The 21,240-nt window shown below is 32.8% G+C and overlaps 3 protein-coding genes across 3 annotated transcripts; 2 read left to right on the forward strand and 1 right to left on the reverse strand.

Annotated features, from left to right (window-relative positions):
- The first annotated feature begins 3,244 nt into the window (after positions 1 to 3,244).
- Positions 3,245 to 4,068, forward strand: LOC146925352 (uncharacterized). Its single transcript, XM_085710297.1, has one exon. It carries the CDS (start codon positions 3,575 to 3,577, stop codon positions 3,917 to 3,919), a length of 345 nt encoding a protein of 114 aa, XP_085566423.1. The 5' UTR covers positions 3,245 to 3,574; the 3' UTR covers positions 3,920 to 4,068.
- A 3,442-nt stretch (positions 4,069 to 7,510) lies between these two features.
- Positions 7,511 to 13,760, forward strand: HSP89.1 (HEAT SHOCK PROTEIN 89.1). The gene is made up of 20 exons (XM_085710298.1): positions 7,511 to 7,697; positions 8,275 to 8,454; positions 8,535 to 8,608; positions 9,316 to 9,441; positions 9,520 to 9,613; positions 9,712 to 9,795; positions 9,892 to 10,035; positions 10,140 to 10,253; positions 10,386 to 10,445; positions 10,574 to 10,648; positions 10,741 to 10,845; positions 11,013 to 11,153; positions 11,262 to 11,354; positions 11,473 to 11,550; positions 11,696 to 11,950; positions 12,046 to 12,148; positions 12,332 to 12,506; positions 12,612 to 12,717; positions 12,815 to 12,904; positions 13,298 to 13,760. The coding sequence occupies exons 1-20, from the start codon at positions 7,587 to 7,589 to the stop codon at positions 13,466 to 13,468; spliced, it is 2,379 nt and encodes a 792-aa protein (XP_085566424.1). The 5' UTR covers positions 7,511 to 7,586; the 3' UTR covers positions 13,469 to 13,760.
- A 1,329-nt stretch (positions 13,761 to 15,089) lies between these two features.
- LOC146925354 (F-box/kelch-repeat protein At3g06240-like) lies at positions 15,090 to 16,662 on the reverse strand. Its single transcript, XM_085710294.1, has one exon. The coding sequence runs from the start codon at positions 16,577 to 16,579 to the stop codon at positions 15,362 to 15,364; it is 1,218 nt and encodes a 405-aa protein (XP_085566420.1). The 5' UTR covers positions 16,580 to 16,662; the 3' UTR covers positions 15,090 to 15,361.
- Positions 16,663 to 21,240: the final 4,578 nt, after the last annotated feature.

Consider the following 21,240-nt stretch of genomic DNA (forward strand, 5'->3'; position numbering starts at 1 on the left):
TATATATATATATATATATATATATATATAAGAAAAAACTATAGATATAGTCCAAATTTAAATCAAATACAAGTATTTTTTTTACTTATATTTTTGTAAAGGATAAAACTTGCAAGAAGAATATATGATACATACAGTAGAAATTCTTTAATTTAATACTCGGTAAATTAATAAACTCTCTAAAATAATAAATATGTCCGGTCCCGACTTGGGCCAATGTAAAAAATTGAAAAACTCGATAAAATAATAAGATAATAATTTTTCGGGAGATCCTTTTATAATTTTCGGTCCCAAGAAAATCATAAATTAATAATTCATAGAAACTGAAAAAAAAATATATTAAGAATACATTGATCACATTTGTTCCTCTTGTTTACATTTACTGTACTTCAAAAGTCATTATTGATTTCCAATGTATACAGGGCCGGCCCATAGCCCGTCGAGGCTGGGCTATGACACCGGGCCTCGATTTTTTTGGGGCCCAAAACATATTTTTTTTTTATATGTAAGGCACTTAATTAATATTTATATAGAGTTAATGCGCAAATATTTCAAACAGCTCACAGTGCTTCAGTGGCGCGCCTGCCTTTGATTGAGTGTTTGGGAGTGGGTTTGACTCCCATTAGCGTACTTTTTATCAATAATTTCTATTTTAGTGCCTTATTTAGTCTTTTGGGGCCCAAAATTTAATATTTTTTTTCCATCCTTAAAAACTAAAACAGGGCCAACAAATTTGTTAAGACGGCCCTGAATGTATATGAACACAGTAGTTACTAATTTACGTTGAGTCCCAAGGTTCGCTGCAACGTAATTCTAAGAGGCATAGACTAATTTGCTTTTTTGTTTGGTTTGTAGAGTATAATTACTTAAAAACTCTTTAAATTAATAATTATTAATTTATCGATAAATTAATAACTCTCTAAATTAATAAATTTCTCCGGTCCTAACATTATTAATTTATAGAGTTTTAACTGTACTAGTAAAGAAATCTGAGCAGGGGGGAGTTTGAAACAAAAGTATAAGGCGAACTATTTAAAACTGTCTGGATCTTAATAGTTTATCATCAGACATAAATGATAATAGAATATTAGGATGTTAATCTATGTACCCAATCTTTGTTTATTGAAAAATACTTAGGTAAAATATAAATTATTAAATATGCATACTAAATTTAACATCGATATAAGTAGGTGTTATTCTTACCATATGTCATGCATGCCCTACACTACTGGAAGAAAACATATTCTTTATTATTTGGGGTAGGAATTTGAAAGAGATGCATGGGATGGGAGTAGTCATCATTGTTTATTGTTCTGCCCTTTCTTAAAGTCTCAAAATTCATGATTACGTTTTTTAAGTATGATTATATTTTTTGGGTTAAGTTAACAATTGCCCAAGTGTATGGTGTTTTTTGTGGGTGTCTTCATAATGATACTCATGATATTGTATCACGGAAGTATGAATAATTGATATATGACTATTTTCAAATAATAGAGAGAGGGAGTAATAAGCATCCTAGTGCTGCTCACTCAACGTTCTCTTGCAAAAGCCACCCATTTTCTTCTACTTTTTGGATTAAAAAATTTGTACATATAACTTTGGAGTATATTGTAAGATTAAAGTTTTCAATGAGTTATAAAGATGTTTAGAAAATGTAGTTAGGTTGTTTAAATTATCATGAAATTGATATGAAGTTTCTATACATATAAGTCATGAATTGAACCCCTATTTATATATTTAAGTTGCCCAAGTCCATTTCTATTTTAATATAATAAAAAATTAATTCTTTTAATTTCTTAAACAATGTTTTAAGGATACTTATTACTCCCTCCGTTTCAAAATGAGTGTCGTTTTATGTGTTTACACACATATTAAGAAATGCAATGATTAAAAAGAAAGAGAATGGTTATTTTACCAAATTATCCTTATTAACTATTGGTTAGTTTTAAAAGTAATACTTTGGAAGTAGTGTGCAGAATATTAATTAGAGGGTACAGTTGAAAAGAAAAAGTTATTATTGCATTGGAAACTGAAAACGACACTCATTTTGAAACAATTTTTTTTGGCTAAAGCGACACTCATTTTGAAACGGAGGGAGTAACATTTTTTTCGAATTACGATCCAAATCTATTGAATTTGACTTGTTTTTTAAACTCAAATATTATTAACATTTTTTTCGAATTACGATCCAAATCTATTGAATTTGACTTGTTTTTTAAACTTAGAAATTTACATAAAAATTAAAAAAAGAAGTATGCCTATAAAAGAAAGGTTCAATATTGAATTACTTCATAATTCAACATATATGTTTACATATTTTATTACAACCTCAATTGATAATTTCAATAAATGATATATCTCTTCCACTCCATCCACCTTACCTTGCTTTTATATGAGTGAATGTGTATTTTTTGAGACTTCAAACCAAATTGATAAGAGAGATGTTAATGCAACAATTAATATGACTCCAAAATGCACACTATTGGTTAGTCTCTAAGATTGAACAGTAAAAGATTTGACTGGTCGTGACTGTAGGTTATGAAAGTTGCTAGAGAGTATGGTTGAACCAACCATATATTTTCACATCGAATTCTCTCTTTCCTTGATGGAATACTATGACTAATTCATGGAATACTATGACTAATTAATGATTGATGGCATACTCCAAAAATATTCCTTGCCAAATTCCTGGCCCTCCCCTTCCAAGCTCCAAACACATGAACAGCATATTTAAAAAATAAAATATATGGATGAAAATAATTATTATTAATTGAAGTGATACTAATGATACCAAGGCTTTGGGTTTGAATTCAGTCATGAGCATGCAAGAGCGTTAAAACTTTTAGGAAGAGTTTGCCGTCCATTTAGGTCCCACAATACTCAAGGAATTAGTCTCTGCAGTTGCGTGCAGAGGATATGCAGTTTACACGAAAAAAATATTATTTGACAACTATTTTTGATGAAATTTGAACCAATTGCTCGAAGTTTTAATATCAAACTCTAACCACTGAATTAACACCCGATAAGCGAAAACAACACATTTAATAGTTGAAAACTTACATAAACAAAAAAGAAGTAACATTACCAGCAAGACCAAACAGAGATGTACCATATCCTCCTCATATGCAAATAGTGGCATAAAATTGACAAGCACAGATAAGCAATTACCTAACCATTTATTCTCCAAAATACTTCCTTCCAATTGCTACTCTGCATCATTAATTTGGACTTTACCTCTTGCCCTTTTCCTCATTCAAAAAGTCCCTTTGGCCACACATGAAGCCTACCCTTCCTTACCCTATACTAACTTTAACAACTATCTCATTGTCATTTTGTCAAACCTCACTTGATTCTAATCTATGTTGCTATCATCAGGAATCAATTAGAAGGACCCAAATACTAAAAAAATAATGCTCAATATCAAAAAATGATGATCTTCAATATACTCACTTTCTTGTATTATATATCACTTCCAAAACACAACATGCCAAACCCACCAAAATATAGTTCCCTTCCTCTCCACTCCACTCCCTCAAATTTCCTAAAAGATTGAAACTTTACTCACTACTCACAAATGGGTAGGCAAGATAATGATTCAACCATGGTGAACTCTTCCATAGCTCTTCTTCAAGAAAGGTTTAGACAATTGGAAAAAGTGAAAGAAAGGAGAGAAGGTAAACAACTTCTTAGATTGTTGTCAACAGAGAACAATACCTCAGCATCACAACAAAGGTTGGTAGTTCCAAATAATAGGCAAACTCATCATGATTCTCTTTCTCTTGGACTCAACTTGACAAGCAAGCAAGGTGATAAGAACAACATGAAATCAAACACATCTTTGAGTCCATGGTCACAAGGTTCATCATCAACATCAAGAAATTTTGATACCTCAGATGTTGATACTTCACTTCATCTGTAAATTAATTAGTATATATTTATTTACTTATGTTTGTATTTTGATTATTCCATTATCTTCACTCCCTATATATGTGTTTGTGTATATGTGCATATACCAGTTTCCTATGTTTCCAATCATTTTGTAGCATTAATCAAGGAAGATTTGCATGAGTTGTTGACTTTCTTGAGAGCATGTGAATGATATATTAAATGCAAAATAATTGGTGAATGAACATTTATTTATATTTATATCTACACTCATGAACTGAAATAATAATATACATTTTTTTAAGCGATTTTTTGCTAGCATGTGAAGGCTTATTCTTTTTTTAAATAAAAACTTTTTTAAGCGATTTTTTGCTAGCATGTGAAGGCTTATTCTTTTTTTAAATAAAAACAATTAATCACTATTCACTAATAATATTTTCCTATGTCTAGTACCAACACTAACTACTAAAATCATTTGTGATTTATAATATTTTCCTATGTCTAGTACCAACACTAACTACTAAAATCATTTGTGATTTATTTGTGATTTTTTTTTGGTGGTGGCCGGGATTTGAACCCCGGACCTTGCATATTTTATGCATTGTCCCTACCAACTGAACTAAGCTCACGAGGACGGATGTATTTGTGATTATTATTATTATTATTAAGTTTTCAATTATGTATGTTTAAAAATACTGTGTTGGTCAATAATGTGGTCAGAAACGAGAAATTATAAATGGAAAAAGGGACTTCTTCAGTACAGAGCCATCGCGTTTATTAGCGACATAAAAAAATATTGCGTTTTTATTGTTTTTGACATTGACATTTTGTAAATTGTAATAGAGTAATGATATTTTGACATCCATTTGATGATAACTTTGTTGACAACCTTGTTTTTCTCACTTTTTATTGGTCAAAAACAATGGAGAGAGAAAAAGGAAGAGAGAGGATAACAACATCATGTGAGTATGAGAGAGAAAGTTGTCCAAAAGTTGTCAAAAAATGGTTGTCAAAATATCATTTCTCATTGTAATAATGCATCAAAGGGAGTAAGACCAAGTGCAATGGTTGTTTATTCTTTATTGAAAGACAAATTAAACAAACAAAAGCACTCCAATGGCTGTTTAGGTTGCTTGCGTGGACCAAAACTTGATGAAAGGAATAAACAAGTTTAATCTGACAGCGGAATGCCACGTGGCGCTGCCGGATTCGCCGAAACTGGCGCGTGCAGCACACGCGGGAACAGAAGCGCGTGCGGCTGCAGGAGGAAGAGAGAGAAACAGATTTTCTGGATAGATAGGGACACGTGTCTCTGTTTTATTGGCTGTCCGGATTCTTATCATTTCAATACTTTCACCTCAATTATTTCGTCCAAAATTAATTCAAAAAAAAAAAAAATACCAAAATTCATGATTTTTTTCCTCTATAAATAGAGACTTGGTTCATTTGATTTGGACACAAAAAAAAAACCAAGTTTTTCACTATATTAGTCTTATTATTATCTTTCAATTAGCAAAATTAGTGAAGTTGTTAACTTTTTTTGTTGTGAAATGGAGAACAATAATAACAATTTCAACAACCAGAATTCTTCTAGTTACCCACATGGCTACCAAAATCCCAATATAGTGTGACACAAATGATAAATATTTGAATCTTTTAACTTATTAACTTTTTGGTTAGAGATTCAATTTCTGATCGATGCATATGAAAAAATATTTGTTGGGAGATGTATACTTCTTAATGAATCTCAGTTATTTTAAAGGGACTAGTCTTGCAGTTACACGTGGATGATACATTTAGTTTGAAAAAAAAAAACTCACTAATATGGCAACTCATTCACAAAATTCTACTACTATCTTAGGTAATATACTATCTTTAAATGGATTTCATTGGTAGATGACGAGCTTAAACCTCTAGATTAGTCCGTCTCTTTGACCTGTTGACGAGCTTAAAAGAACTCCTACAATCTTTTGTAAAATGTTTAGAAGAATTTATGAAAATATATAGCTTATATACGACTAACTTTCGACTTAATTTTATAAACTTTTTTTTTCGAGGGGCAACTTTTGTTAATATAGCTTACTTTTAAAAAGAATAGTTTAATCCAGAAGTCCTAGCTCAACTGGTAAAATGCCGAAATTGTTAGGCCGGATGCCATGATCGGGGTTCGAACTCCGGTACCTCCACTTGTGTGTGTGAATTTATAATAGTTTTGTCATTTCGTCTATCTAAAAAAAATAGTTTAACCACATGTTCTCTTCAATAGTAAAGATAACTTATACATAAATTTATACAATAATCACTTCTTCAATATTTACTTATGTTAAAAGAAAGTTTGACTAGGAACTTGTAATAGTTCAGTTAAAAGAAAGTTTGACTAGGAACTTCTAATAGTTCACATAAAAATAACATGTAATATCTTGCTAGTTGGTAAAGTACTTAATCCATTAGATAGATTTGGCTCAATTGATCACACGACCAAAAAACACCACATACCTCGTTCAGAAAACTTAAATTTGCGAAAGTATCTGAATAGTTTATTTTTATCTTTTTCCTTAACCAATTTATAGAAATGTTTGAATTTGAACCCAACTCTCTCCATTTCTTCATACATTTTCTTTTTTTGAAGACCATTTCTTTATCTTGAAAATGTGAGTCTGCCTACTAAATTATTAGTGTGAGTATGTATGTATTTGGATAAGAGGAATATTAGTTAGCAACACACATTTTAACACATATTTTTCAATACACTCTCTTTGATTAATTAAAATTCACACTGGTCCCATATAATTTGGTGGGTCCTATTTAAATTTTAACCAATTAAAAAAAATGTGTTGAAATGTATTTTTTTTTTAAGGAAATGTGTTGAAATGTATGTTGCTAGCATTTTCTTTTGGATAATGTTGTTAGTTATACTATACTCTTAAAGAAAATACGAAATAATATTGCCCAAAAAAAATAACATAATAATATGTTTTTTAAGAAAATATACATATAATATAATCAGAAGAATACATTGAATTTAAATAAAAAATGTAGGTAATAAAAAAAAGGGAGCTTCTACGGTGCAGTCAGTAAACTGACTTTTTTGAAAAAGTTAATTTTGATTTTAATGTTTGATTCATTTTTAAATTGTTGATTCTGATTAATTATCAATAGTAATTCATCTAGTAATGTTTGCAACATCTTGGACTTACAATTACTATTTTATCGTTGGAATCTTTAACATGCAAACAGAGTTGATGATAAAATCTAAGTGTTACACTTTGTGGGGTGTTACGCTTAAAATAAGGTAGGATAAAATTAGATTAAGTGTAATCTTGTTAATCTAATCTATTGATGATACTATGAGGACTGAACTTTTGATGTCATTGTACAAAGAGTGGGGTGTTACTCACTACATTTTTGATGTTATAGGGTTAACTTCACCAGAAAAGTCATTCTCACGACTTCACCATAGAATTTTCCTAAAAATAAATGTGATTTACTTCAAAATAAATAAATAAATAAATGTGATATTTTTCCCGTGAAAAAAAAAAACGAATTTAGTTGAACTGGGAGAATCTGGAAGCTTCTGAAAACCCCCATTTTGTGGTATAAACACACAAACCCCTTCTAAAACCCTACCCTACCAATTCAACGCAGCAGTTTTCGAATCTCACTCCAATCCCTTCTTCTCTTCGTTCTCTCCTCAATCCACTATGCACAGACTCTCCAAACGCTCTTCCTCCGTCTCCGCCCTTCTCCGTTACGGCGGCGCACTTCGCGGTGAAGCAGCTGCTGCTCCACTTTCATCTGCTTACTCCCATTCGGTATTCATCTTTCTCGCTTTTATCGTTAGATCATTTGTTTAGTTTTCATTGCAATTCGAAATTATTTTTTAAATCTCACGTTTTTGTGGTCTGTTTTTGAGTGATTATGGTGATTATTATACGAATCACAAACACCTGACATGACACTGATAGTAATTTGTAAAAAAGATAAAATAGAACAAAATTGAATGTAATCACGTGTGTCGGTGTTGTGTCGATGCTGATGTGTGTGTCAGACATTGGACACACCTTCAATCAGAAGTGTTGGTGCTATGGAGTGACTATTATTACATGTTGAAGTTTGTTGGTTTTACGTTGTGGACATCACATCACATATAAGCTTAGCATCAAACACTTCTGATGGAAGAGGTGTTTGGTGTCAGGGTCGTGTTTGGTGTTTGTGTCTGCCTTAGTGTTTCAAACCATATAAGCTACATAGTTAGTTATATGTGTTAAATGATGACAAGTCCTTTTTGAAGTTTAAAACTTGGAGCTTGGATAATTTCCATTGTTGTTGTTTTCAATATTTTTCGTGTTTTGTTTATATTTTTATCTGATTTTCTTTGATTGTGAGTAGGTGGGAGAGAATGACACAAAACCAAGATGGTACTCCGTATTAAATTCTGAGAAATCTGGAAGTGTTAATCAGCTAAATTTGAAAAGAGATTTGTTTTTGGGAAAACGATATGAATCAACTGCCGCAGAATCTAATGCAACTAGTTCACCACCAGCTGAGAAATTTGAGTACCAAGCTGAGGTATTGCCGTCTTTCGTATGTGTGTGGTCTGTTGCCTCCAGCGCAATTGTTAATATATTGTGATATATTTGTTTTGGCAGGTTAGTCGGCTCATGGACCTCATTGTTAACAGTTTATACAGTAACAAGGAAGTGTTTCTCAGGGAACTTATTAGGTATGTTCCATCACTACTGTATAGTTTGAGCATTGGGGAATGTTATGTTTCAGTGTTATGGAATATACTCAACTATGTTCATAATAATTTTAACTTAATTTTCTCTTTTAAGAGCTTACCTTGGTTCTGGTTTTCCTTTTCCCTCAATAATTGCTACTATATAGTTTGAGCATCGGTGAATGTTATGTTTCAGTGTTATGGAATATGCTCAACTATGTTCATAATAAATTTAACTTAATTTTCTCTTTTAAGAACACACCTTGGTTTCCCCCAATAGATTGCCACAAGTTTCAGTGTTCATTTTGAAAAAAGTTACTTACGCCTCTCTCTCTCTCTCTACAAGAAAACTATTTATAGAAATCGGTGCAATCTAGTGTTAGAAATCTCATAGAATGGCAAAATCTTGGGAAGGGCTGTTATATTTTATTTTTTATTTTTTTTATAGGTTGTTTTACCTTGATTTTACAAGAGGTTAATTTGACAAGTTGAACCTTTTGTATTTGATCCATGTCATAGAAATTCAACAAGTTGAACCTTTCGTATTTGATCCATGTCATAGAGATTTGACAAGTTGAACATTTGAAATCAAAAAAACCCTTGTGACCAAGCTACACCTCAAAATTTCGTATTGTTGAAAATATCTTTGGTTTTAATTAAATGTTGCATTGTATTATCTAATTTTTAAATCCCTGCGTTCTTTTTCACAGTAATGCTAGTGATGCCTTGGATAAGCTGCGGTTTTTGAGTGTTACAGAGCCTGATCTAATGAAGGATGCTATTGATTTTGATATCCGAATTCAATCTGATAAAGATAATGGGATTATCACTATTACGTAAGTTAATTAGCTTTTGATTATTTTTTTTCTTCTTTACTTTAAATGCAGTTGGTGATGTAACTTTCTTTTATGCAGTGATACAGGCATTGGTATGACTAAGCAGGAACTAGTTGACTGTCTTGGAACTATTGCTCAAAGTGGAACTGCAAAGTTTTTGAAAGCTCTGAAGGTGTTGCTTCTTTTTGAGAAAGATTTAGGATTATATTGACCTTATTCTGTTCTCCTGTTATGTATCTTGTGTGCTGACGAAGGTGTTTCATTCAATAGGATAGTAAGGGTGCTGGTGCTGACAACAACTTAATTGGTCAATTTGGTGTGGGATTTTATTCTGCTTTTCTAGTTGCTGATCGGGTATGTATTTTTGGATAAAAGTGATGATGATGTGGTACTTCATTTTAAGTTTTTAGCTGGCTGTTTATATATGTATATTTTTTGTGTGGTTTGAAGGTGGTCGTCTCAACAAAGAGTCCAAGATCCGATAAGCAATATGTTTGGGAAGGAGAGGTAAATGCTAGCTCATATACCATAGCTGAGGAGACAGATCCTGAGAAGTTGATTCCAAGAGGAACTCGCCTTACACTGCACCTTAAGGTATGTCGAAAATTCCCATTTTCAACCTTCTTTTATTAGTATATTAGTTTCTTTATTCTGGAGCTTATGGTTGTTTGTGCATTTTGTCCTTGACTTGTTTTCAGAGGGATGACAAAGGTTTTGCTCATCCAGAGAGGATTGAGAAGCTTGTGAAAAACTACTCCCAGTTTGTCTCATTTCCAATATACACTTGGCAGGAAAAGGGATTCACCAAAGAAGTATGACTATGCACTCATGATCTTTTGGTTTTAATGACACTGTCTATTTTTGAGATTGTTTCATTCCCTGGCCCTTGAAAACTGGACGTGAAATTGATTTGTAAGCTTTTATCAAAATTTGTCTCATTACAGGTGGAGGTTGATGAGGATCCAGCTGAGGCGAAAAAGGACAACCAAGATGAGAAGACTGAGGTAATGTTTTGATTACAATGTGTATTCCCTGAACCAATTGTCCATGAAATTATGATTCCAGATGTTAAAGTTTAACTGCTGCATATTTGCTGACCGTTTTTTTAACTTTACACATATATTTATAACAGAAGAAGAAGAAAACCAAGACTGTTGTTGAGAAGTACTGGGATTGGGAGCTGACAAATGAGACCCAACCTATCTGGGTTAGTTTTATGATTTCCAACTGCATGATGCGTGCTTAAAGTGGAAATTGGTTACTTGAAATGGAGATTTACACTTTGTTCTATATATGCAGCTTCGTAATCCTAAAGAAGTCACTAAAGAGGACTACAACGAGTTTTACAAGAAAACATTTAACGAATACTTGGAGCCATTGGCATCATCACACTTTACCACAGAGGTAGTGTTTTTTGCTCCTCAAGTGCAATCTTTATCTGTGATGATTCTTATATATACTTTGATTCATCTGGAAGATGTAGCTTGATAACCTCAGTTTTTCTCTAAAAAGGAATCATAATACTAATTTGAACGCTAATGTGTTGGTGGCACTTGGTGGTGATGTTGCAGGGTGAGGTAGAATTTAGGTCTATACTTTATGTTCCTGCCTACGCTCCATCTGGGAAGGATGACGTAATCAATCCCAAGACCAAGAATATAAGACTTCATGTGAAGAGAGTATTCATTTCAGATGACTTCGATGGAGAACTGGTATAGGCACTTTGCTGTACCAGCTTGACTTCTTGAGTAACTAAATAGTTTAATTTTTTTTCATTTCATTAGTTTATTCTGCTCTGATGTATTATTTACTTGGAACAGTTCCCAAGATACTTGAGTTTTGTCAAAGGTGTGGTTGACTCAAATGACCTTCCACTCAATGTGTCACGTGAAATTCTTCAAGAGAGCCGCATAGTAAGTAGATAGGGTGCAGGCATGCGCTTAACATATCCACATAATTTTCTTCGATACTACATGTATAAAACACTTAGTTTCAAATTGCTTAAATTTTGCTTCTATGTTGTGCATGAAGGTGCGGATCATGAGGAAACGGTTGGTCAGAAAGGCTTTTGACATGATTCTGGGTATATCCATGAGCGACAACAGAGAGGTATGATCTAATTCTGAAAATTTGTAGTTAGAAAGTTTTTTTCATTTTTCTTACGAAGTTGTATTAATTGTCTCTTTATAAAACTACTATTTATAGAAATGCTTTTCCTGTTAATATTTTACCAGCTGCCTTGTTCTGTGTGTAGGACTATGAAAAGTTCTGGGATAACTTTGGCAAACACTTGAAATTGGGTTGCATTGAAGACCGTGAGAATCACAAACGTCTTGCTCCGTTGCTTCGGTTTTACTCATCACAAAGTGATGAAGAGTTTATCAGCTTGGATGAATATGTTGAGAACATGAAACCAGATCAAAAGGATATTTATTACATTGCTGCTGACAGTGTGAATAGTGCAAAGAACACACCTTTCTTGGAGAAACTTGCGGAGAAGGAACTTGAAGTATAAGCTTGTTTTTATTAGAGTTTATAAATTTTGATCAACTATTGTTTATTTATTTATTTATTTATTGGTGCTTTTGTTATGTAATTTTGTAGGTGCTATTTTTGGTGGATCCAATAGATGAGGTTGCAATCCAAAATATCAAAACATACAAGGAAAAGAATTTTGTTGACATTAGCAAGGAAGACTTGGATCTAGGTTTAATACTTTTTTAATTATGTTTCCTTTTCGTAATTAATTTTGGATTAATGCTATATTGGACAGACACTCAACTTTCTGAAGCATATTTACGTTTATCAAATATTTGCCAGTATGCCGTACAGCGGCATGTATTCATGGTAACTATTTGAACATGCTAAATGTAGTTTGCTGTTTCTGTAGGTGATAAGAATGAGGAAAAGGAAAAGGAAATGAAGCAGGAGTTTAGCTCGACAATTGACTGGATTAAGAAACGTTTGGGTGATAAAGTTGCAAGTGTGCAGATTTCAAATCGACTGAGCTCTTCGCCTTGTGTCCTGGTGTCAGGAAAATTTGGTTGGTCTGCGAACATGGAAAGGTTAGTTTTTCTTTATCGTACGTATTTTATAATATTTTTTTGATATTTTTTTCTTTCGAAAATGAAAGTGACATTGCTGTGTTTAAATCAAATTTGCTGCTGCAGGCTAATGAAGGCACAAACTATGGGTGATCCCGCTAGCATGGAATTCATGAAAAGCAGAAGGGTGTTTGAGATCAACCCTGACCACTCTATTATCAGGAATTTGGATGTACGAATATTTTTTTGTCATGTATAGTAAGTCTAATGATAATAATAACAAATTATAAATTGAAATAATGGTAATGTATTCTATTGGTAAATTTCAGGCTGCATGTAAAACTAATCCTGACGATCAAGAGGCCCTAAGAGCGATTGATCTTTTGTACGATGCAGCTTTGGTTTCAAGTGGATTTACGGTAAGCTATTGGTTAATGCTACTGTTATACAACAATTTAGGTTCCACCGTGAAATTGGATCCTAGGTTCCACTGTGAAATTGGATCCTATGATGTACCGACATAGTCAACACTATATATTAGACTGACGTCAATACTGGTAATAATTTGAGAAATTAAAATATTAAATGTAACATGTGTCAGTGTCCCACACTAACACGGGTTGGATACTAAACAAATCTTTAATCTAAACTATTGGTGCTATATCGGATCATATAAAGATGAGTTGCACCTCACGTATGATGCTAAATATTTGGTAAATGGATCACATGCTAGTGGACTTTAGCAGTCATTCAAACCAAAATGTGCATTGTGGTAAGTATTGTATCCTCTAACTCAATTTATTGGTGTGCAGCCTGATAATCCAGCACAGCTTGGAGGAAAGATATACGAGATGATGGGTATGGCTCTTGGTGGTAAATGGTCATCTCCTAATCATTTTGAGTCCGCTCAAACACAGTACCATGTCCCAGAAACTATAGAGGCTGAAGTGGTCGAGCCTACTGAGGCTGGCAATCAAAAGTGAGATGACTGATAGAGATTTTTGTTTTCACTTCTCTTTTCTGGCAAAACTATATATCTGAAGAACATTGGTGGTGGAATTTTTTAGACATGTTGAGTAACTTTCAGTATAAAGCCAATGTGTAATTCGTCGTTTTTGGCTTGATATTAGCTAACACATTCATTATCGCCATGTCTTATTTGACATCTTTTGTAGTTCAATTTTTATTTTTTAGAACCATATACTCTGGGTCAGTTCTATTGATCTGGTAACCTTGCCATTAGACATGACATAAAAATGTGATTTGGGATAAAAACTTGCGAATTTTAATAACTGGACATTTAGAGCGACGCAGGGGTCTTTTAATGGTTGATGTTATAATAACATGCAAGTTAAAACTAATCATACACCTATTGTGATTTTATGGTTGTCTAAATATAATACTAGTATTCTATTGTTTTTATGAAATTTATTTCAATCAGTTTCTTTCGTTAGTTTTGCTTCACAGTCAAGCTTATATAAGCGTAAAGAGTTTCAAATTGTACATTCATGGTAAAATAAAATACAAGCAAGTTATATTGGGATGTGATATAATAATTATAATATTGACGGCACCTTATATCCAAACATGCATTAATTGAAGTGGACATGAGAAACTTGTGTTCGCTAAAATTCAGTTTATAATTTTTAAGCATCACCGTAGTAGTTTAAGCTTTGGAATGCAGAGAAAGTGATAATGAAATCAATTTTGGATAATTTTCCTATTCAAAACACGTTCTCAACTTAGTTGTACCCGAACACAAATTTTTAAACGGTTGCACCATGCAAGCAAACCAATGCACTCTAAATCTTGGCTGTTGAATGTCTCTTTCTTTCTTTCTTTCTTTCTTTCTACAAGCTAATATTAATGATACTTTGCTAGTTGATTCACCAATACCATTCATCAATTCATATCAATTCGTTGCTGCTATAAAACAAATTAAAGTTAACAACCATTAAACCATATAAATTTAGTAAAAAAAAACATTAAACCATAAATAAATTGAGTTTTTTTTTTTTTGTTATTTGCCTTTTTTTTTTTCCTTTCTCTTAGACAGAAATTGTATTCCCGTTGTTGCTTCTTATATTCATAATGATAGTTGTACAGATAACCAATATCAATGGTGTATTGTCATAATGCTCATATACAAATTAGAAAATGAAATAAACAACTTTTTTTTTTTTTTTTTTCTGAAACGGCTTATATATGTATATATCATCAACTTATACGAGAAGTACAAACAGTAGGCGAAGGCAAAAAGCGCCAAAACAAAAGCTACAAGGCTGAGGTTACAACATTGCTGCAGCCAACAACAAGCCACCAAACAGCAAAACCAGAAAAAAGCCCAAAACAATCCTAAAAAACAGAAAAATCTGCAACCAAACAGCACAGTTCCTGCCTCATAACAGAAGCCGAAAACACTACATACACCAGCAACCAGACACACCAAAAGTCCCGGACCCCTCTAAAACTACCCCAACTATCTCAGAAGGCATTCCTTGGGGTTCCAACATCACTCATAATAGAGGAAGGGAGGACTTTTCAGTCTAGTAACCGCCCAATTCCACGAAAGCACCTTAATTTCATCAACAATTTCACCAAATCTTCACAAAATTACTAAAAATCTTATCATTTCTCGCTTTCCAAATCGTCCATAATACCGCATGCCAAATCATCCAATATCCTTTACAAAGCTTTTTCTTCCCAATCTCCCCACTCCAACATTCAAAATGTTGAAACAGAGATTGAGGTGTAATAAAATTAATAAATAAAACAAAACTTGTATCTATTGCATTGTTATACATGCTAAGCAATACCTTTTTTATTTATTTAAAATCATAATAACCAAAGGCATGTACCTCTTGTGTGAAAAAACACTAATTGTTAATTCTTTCAATTGGTAGAAGGCTTTCCTCATAAACTATTATTTGGCAGCACTCGCTTATTTCACCTTTGACACCAAGCTCTTCAATTTTTTGGGTGATTAAATTAAAACAAACTAATTCGTTATCCTTTTTTCTGAAGAATATATCACCATTTTTACCAACTCCAATAGGATGTTCAACACAGGTCAACGTGCCCACAATAAAGAGTTTGATCCATGACTCCTTCACTCCGACTTCACCCAAAATTGATATATGAAAAGTTGCCGACTCTACATAATTTGAAATTAATCCAATTGACCCATTTAACACATTTAAGTGTATAAACACTAGTCTAGAATCAATATCATTGATGTTCAAAGGTATGAAAGTTTTCACAAATACCTCATTGTATAAGTCAAATGACACCAAATAAACTTCATCAGATGTTTCACATTCGCTGCTCCACCAGTGGCACACTCCATCCATGTACACTTGAACCATACCACCATAAGCTTGTGTAGGCATATCTATATCAAGTTTTCTCCAAGAGTTGCTTTTAAGACAATATATCTCCCACAAGGAAGAGTGATATCCATCTTTCCATGTCTCATCCAAATCTTCATCAGTTCTTGGATAAAATGATACATATCGAATCACTTTGTAGTCATCTTTAACTTGGTCATAACCAAATCCATGAAGACAAATCATAGGATCCCAACATGGAGATTCAAATGCAAAAGGACTAGGAGGAGTGGCTTTGAATTCCCCGGTAGTCGGGTTCCACAATGCAATTCTTTGTAGTTCTTCAATACAAAGAATGCCACCATCTCTACCATCGTCTTCAATACAAAAAATGCCATTAACACACCCCCGAACACGGAAATGAAATTCATCCTTTTGAAATGGATTTGGCCAATCTAATTTGACCATATTTTGAAACTTCTCACCAAAAAGAGAATACAACATAGGACGAGATATGTGACCGAATCTATGGGGTTCACGGAGTTGTAGGAAGTGGGATGTATCATTGCAATAAGGATTCTTGGATAAAAAATTCTTTCGAAACATGTTCATGAAATAAGAATTTTTAAACAAAAGAGACCATGATTTGCGCACACAACAAAATCGAAACAAAGATTTAAGAGGTAGTTTTGACAAAATAACCAAGGCAACATCTTCATATACGTGATCACTAACCTTTTCTTTCGTTGAGACCATTAATTTCTCCATCTCTAAACTCCAGTGAGTAGGTGAAGGAATTGAGAGAAGCCGCTGAAGACAAACAAACCGTCAACAATTGTTTGAATTCTTTTACAAAACGGGTTAAATTTATACAAACAAACCCTCCATCTCTAATCATATATTTTTGGCTTAATTAATGATTTGGTCCCTTAGTTATTTGTTGGTTACATTTTGGTCTCATAAGTTATTAATATTACAATTTGGTCCCTTAAGTTATTTGTTGGTTACATTTTGGTCCCATAAGTTATTAACGTTACAATTTGGTCCCTTAACTTATTTTTTGGTATCGTTTTGGTACCTTAACTCTTCCTCCATCAACCACTCTGGTCCTTTATGTTATTAGAGTTAAGGGATCAAAACGAAACCAAAAAATAAGTTAAGGGACCAAAACGAAACCAAAAAGTAAGTTAAGGGACCAAATTGTAACGTTAATAACTTATTGGACCAAAATGTAACCAACAAATAACTTAAGGGACCAAATTGTAACGTTAATAACTTATGGGACCAAAATGTAACCAACAAATAACTTAAGGGACCAAATCATTAATTAAGCCTATATTTTTTTAGGTCTTTTTCACTTTTATTTCAAATTCAAGAATAATAATAATTATTTGGTCAAAAAAGCATATTCATTGTTATTTCGGTCAAAATAATTTTTATTTAACTTTTCTAGGCATTATTCAACTATTAAAAATGGTAAAGATTTGGTAAAGATTTGTTAGAGAGGACAGTATTTACTTTCCATATTTTTGTATTTCAAATACATTTATGAGTGAAAAAAGAATACGCGTGAAGATGGGGATGAATATGTTCATATGGTTTATGAATTTATTTTTTTTTTTTAAAAATATTTTATAGAATAAAGTTATTAATAAAATTAATATTTTGATGTTTTTTAATAGAAAAATGAACAAAAGGATTAACATGTGCACATTTTAATAGATAAAGGATCTAAATGGGACAAAAAAAAAAGATAAAGCATCAATGTGTTACAAATAAATAACATAATGAACCTTTAGTGTAATTTTACCTTTATTTTATTTATGATTAAATGAGTATCACTGTTGTCCTCGTGAGCTTAACTCAGTTGGTAAGGACAATGCATTAATATATGCAAGGTCTGGAGTTCAAACTCCGGTCACCACAAAAAAAAATGAGTATAAAATAACTTTATAATTTGTTAAACGTATATGAAAATAATACTTTCACACGTTTTTTGTTATTCCCACGATTTGCCAAAGAAAAATTCCTTAAATCTCTCCATGCCTCATATACTCTCATCTTATTTGTTTTGACCATGAATCCCTATCATTTTTGCTTGGTAAAACGCTCTATCAGTAACATGCACACGTGAACACCACAAAATAAATGTAACATGCATTGCACGCGTTACTTATCTTTTAGAATGAAGAAACGGTCAATTTTCTACTGTATATATTATTGCTCTGAGTAACACACATTTTGTACTGAAATTTATACACATACACAAAGAGAGAGAAATATATCTATATCACATAGAAACATGTCTCATGAAATTGATTTCTTATTTTTTAGATTACATGTCTCTTGTGATCTCTAATATAAAATCAAGTTGTTCTCTAACCTCGTATACTTTAGGAAGAACGTATTATCTAGATATTTCTATCTTGGGATTGCGCTTATGAAACAGATAAATGCTTAATGTCATTGATTACATCTCAAGTTATGTACTAATTTATTATTTTGCAGGTTTCATATTAGTTATTGCCGGAAGACGTTGGAGTTGTATATAGATCGTAAAGGTCATCGACACCATTTGTTCTCTAGTAGCAGGAAAGAAACAGTAAATTTGGATTATGTGTCAACTCTCAAGGTACACATTTTTTTAATTGAAGGAGGTCTTTTGAATTTTAATTCGATGCAACCCAGAACACACAATCATTGTAAAATTATATATTGCCTATTATATTATACTTGATATTTTTTTTGTGAGAGATATACCATATACTATATAGTATATTATACTTGATTTTTTTAGAGATATACGGTATATACAGTATAAGCAGTATTCTTTTAAATATTGTATTTACATATATGTATTTGTGCTGCATCTCTTTTGTTTGTTTAATAAATACAAATATGCTCGATTATGTTCCTTTTTTTAAGAGCATTGCTATACTTGAGAGGAATCCTCCCGAGAGCATCACGAAAACAAGCTTAGCCAATGAAAATGCAGTGCCTAGAGGAAAACACGGAAGCCAAAGCCACTAAAATATGCTGACTGTCTCGTGAACTCATTCGCTATCCATTCCTTCGCTACACATAGCATTATTGTTTTTTTAAACATTGTTGGTTTGTAGTAAAAAATAAGCTCATTACAACGACGACAGTACTGAATGCGTAACTGCTAGAATTTGACGACATCTTCGTAGGAGTTCTTAAAATCTCGTTAAGAATTCCTATGAACAAAACTTCTAATTTTAGTAATTACGCATTCAATACCCCTTCATTGCTTTCAGCATTGCTCTATTAATCAAATTATTCACCGTCTTGCATAAGGAAAAATGATTCAAGGAATATTATTCAATGTTTTGTCTAAGACGAAACTGGTTAGATGTGGTGGAATTCCATCTTCTCTTTTAGTTGTGGTGGAATGAGATTATCACTGTTACGTAGGTTAATTAGCTTTTGATCAATTTTTTTCTTTCTTTTAAATGTAGTTGTTGCTGTAAGCCTGTAACTTTTGTTTTATGCAGCGATACAGGCATTGGTATGACTAAGCAGGAACTAGTTTATTGTCTGGGAAGTGGGAACTATTGCTCAAAGTGGAACTTAAAAGTTTTTGAAAGCTCTAAAGGTATTGCCTCTGTGGGAGAATGATTTTAGGGTTATATTTGACCTTATTATACTTTTATGTTATGTATACAGGTGGACGTTGACGACGATCCAGTTGAGGCGAAAAAGGACTACCAAGATGACAAAGACTGTTGTTGATTATGATGCATATTTGCTTACCGTTTTATATCATAAGAAGAAAACAAAGAATGTTGTTGAGAAGCACGGATTGGGAGCTGACAAATGAGAACCAACCTATCCTGGTTAGGTTTATAATTTCCAACTGCACGATTCGTGCTTAAAGTGGAAGTTGGTTACTTGAGATGGAGATATACACATTGGTGCAGCTTTGTAATCCGAAAGAAGACACTAAAGAGGACTATAATGAATACTTGGAGCCATTGAGATCATCACACTTTACAACAGAGGTAGTTTTTTTCTCCTCAAATGCGATCTTTTTCATGTGTGATGGATTCTTATATATATTTTGATTCATCTGGAAGATGTAGCTTGATAACCTCAATTCTTATATATGGTTGCATGGTGAAGTAGAACTTAGGCCTACACTTTATGTTCCTGCCTATGCTCCATCAAGTAAGTAGATAGTGTGTAGGCATGTACTTAACATGTCCACAAAATTTTCATTGATGATAAATGTATACCACACTTCATTATTTTCAAATTGCTGAAATTTTATTTTTGCGTTGTGCATGAAATTGCAGATTATGAGGAAACGGTTGGTCAGAAAGGCGTTTGACATGATTCTGGGGATATTCGTGAGTGATAACAGAGAGGTATGATCTAATTCTGATCTAATTCGGTTGCTCAAAATTGGTATGAAATATCATGTCAAAGAATTTTCTAACCAAGCATGTATCGGAAAACCATACATTGAAATTGATGTGTATATTTCACTAACCAATTCATCAGGTGTCCACAAACATATATGTTTAAATCAGTGGTTAAAGAAATCTTCGGCATCTTCAGAGCTTCTAAATTCTATCATTCATCCATTTTAGTAAGTCCTTTCTACCTCCCATTGGAAGCAATGGAACTTTGTCAAAATTGTGGTGAGAAAAATATTCATTCTACTTCACATTCTTCGCCATCCTTATAGGCATGATGATACTACTAGAACTTTTCCTACTAGTTACTAGTATATTCCCCTTCTCTCCCAAAACCAAAGACATAAATGTGTTTTTCATAGGTGATTCATCCTTTTTTCCTCATGATCAGCTACTTCATCTTTGGTCGCCTAAAAAAAACACCTCCCTTTAGAAATTGAGGAGAGATGGTGTCCTAGTTTCCTTGTGTTATCTTGGGTGCTTGTATTTGCCTATATCTTAGGCTTCCTTTCCACAGTGTTCTATAATTTCCTCTCTTCATTAGCTTAAGTTATTTGTTAGCATTCTTGTATGTAAAAAGTTTATAATGTTTTTACATACTAGAATGCAAACAAATAGCCTAAATCTATGATGAAAGAAGATAATAAAACACGGTGGAGAGGAATCCTGAGCCAAATGCAAATACACCTATCCAGGATAGCATGAGAAAGCTATGCCATTTTTTCTCCTCGTTTTGTAATGGAACACATTTTTTTTAGGCGATCGACTATGAGGCAACTGACCAAGAAGAAAAAGGGTGAATCATCTATGAGAAACACAACCACGTCTTTGGTAATGGGAGAGAGGGGAAATATGTTAGTGGGGATATGTAACCGAAAGCTCGAGTGGGCTGATTTATTTTAATTTTTTGATATGAGCAAATAAGTGAAACTTTTTGAATATGTTATGTTTACATTTCAACTGATATACATGCCAGTTTCAAATAGTTTG

The sequence above is a fragment of the Medicago sativa genome, chromosome 5, assembly GCF_051527215.1.
Source record: "Medicago sativa cultivar Bolivia chromosome 5, Bolivia_mono, whole genome shotgun sequence".
Taxonomy (NCBI): Eukaryota; Viridiplantae; Streptophyta; class Magnoliopsida; order Fabales; family Fabaceae; genus Medicago; species Medicago sativa.

Coding starts and splice junctions, on each gene's coding strand:
- LOC146925354 (XM_085710294.1), bottom strand. CDS start 16,579: ATGGAGAAATTAATGGTCTCAACGAAAGAAAAGGTTAGTGATCACGTA.
- HSP89.1 (XM_085710298.1), top strand. CDS start 7,587: ATGCACAGACTCTCCAAACGCTCTTCCTCCGTCTCCGCCCTTCTCCGT. Junction 7,698..8,274: donor CATCTGCTTACTCCCATTCG/GTATTCATCTTT, acceptor GATTGTGAGTAG/GTGGGAGAGAATGACACAAA. Junction 11,551..11,695: donor CCATGAGCGACAACAGAGAG/GTATGATCTAAT, acceptor TTCTGTGTGTAG/GACTATGAAAAGTTCTGGGA.
- LOC146925352 (XM_085710297.1), top strand. CDS start 3,575: ATGGGTAGGCAAGATAATGATTCAACCATGGTGAACTCTTCCATAGCT.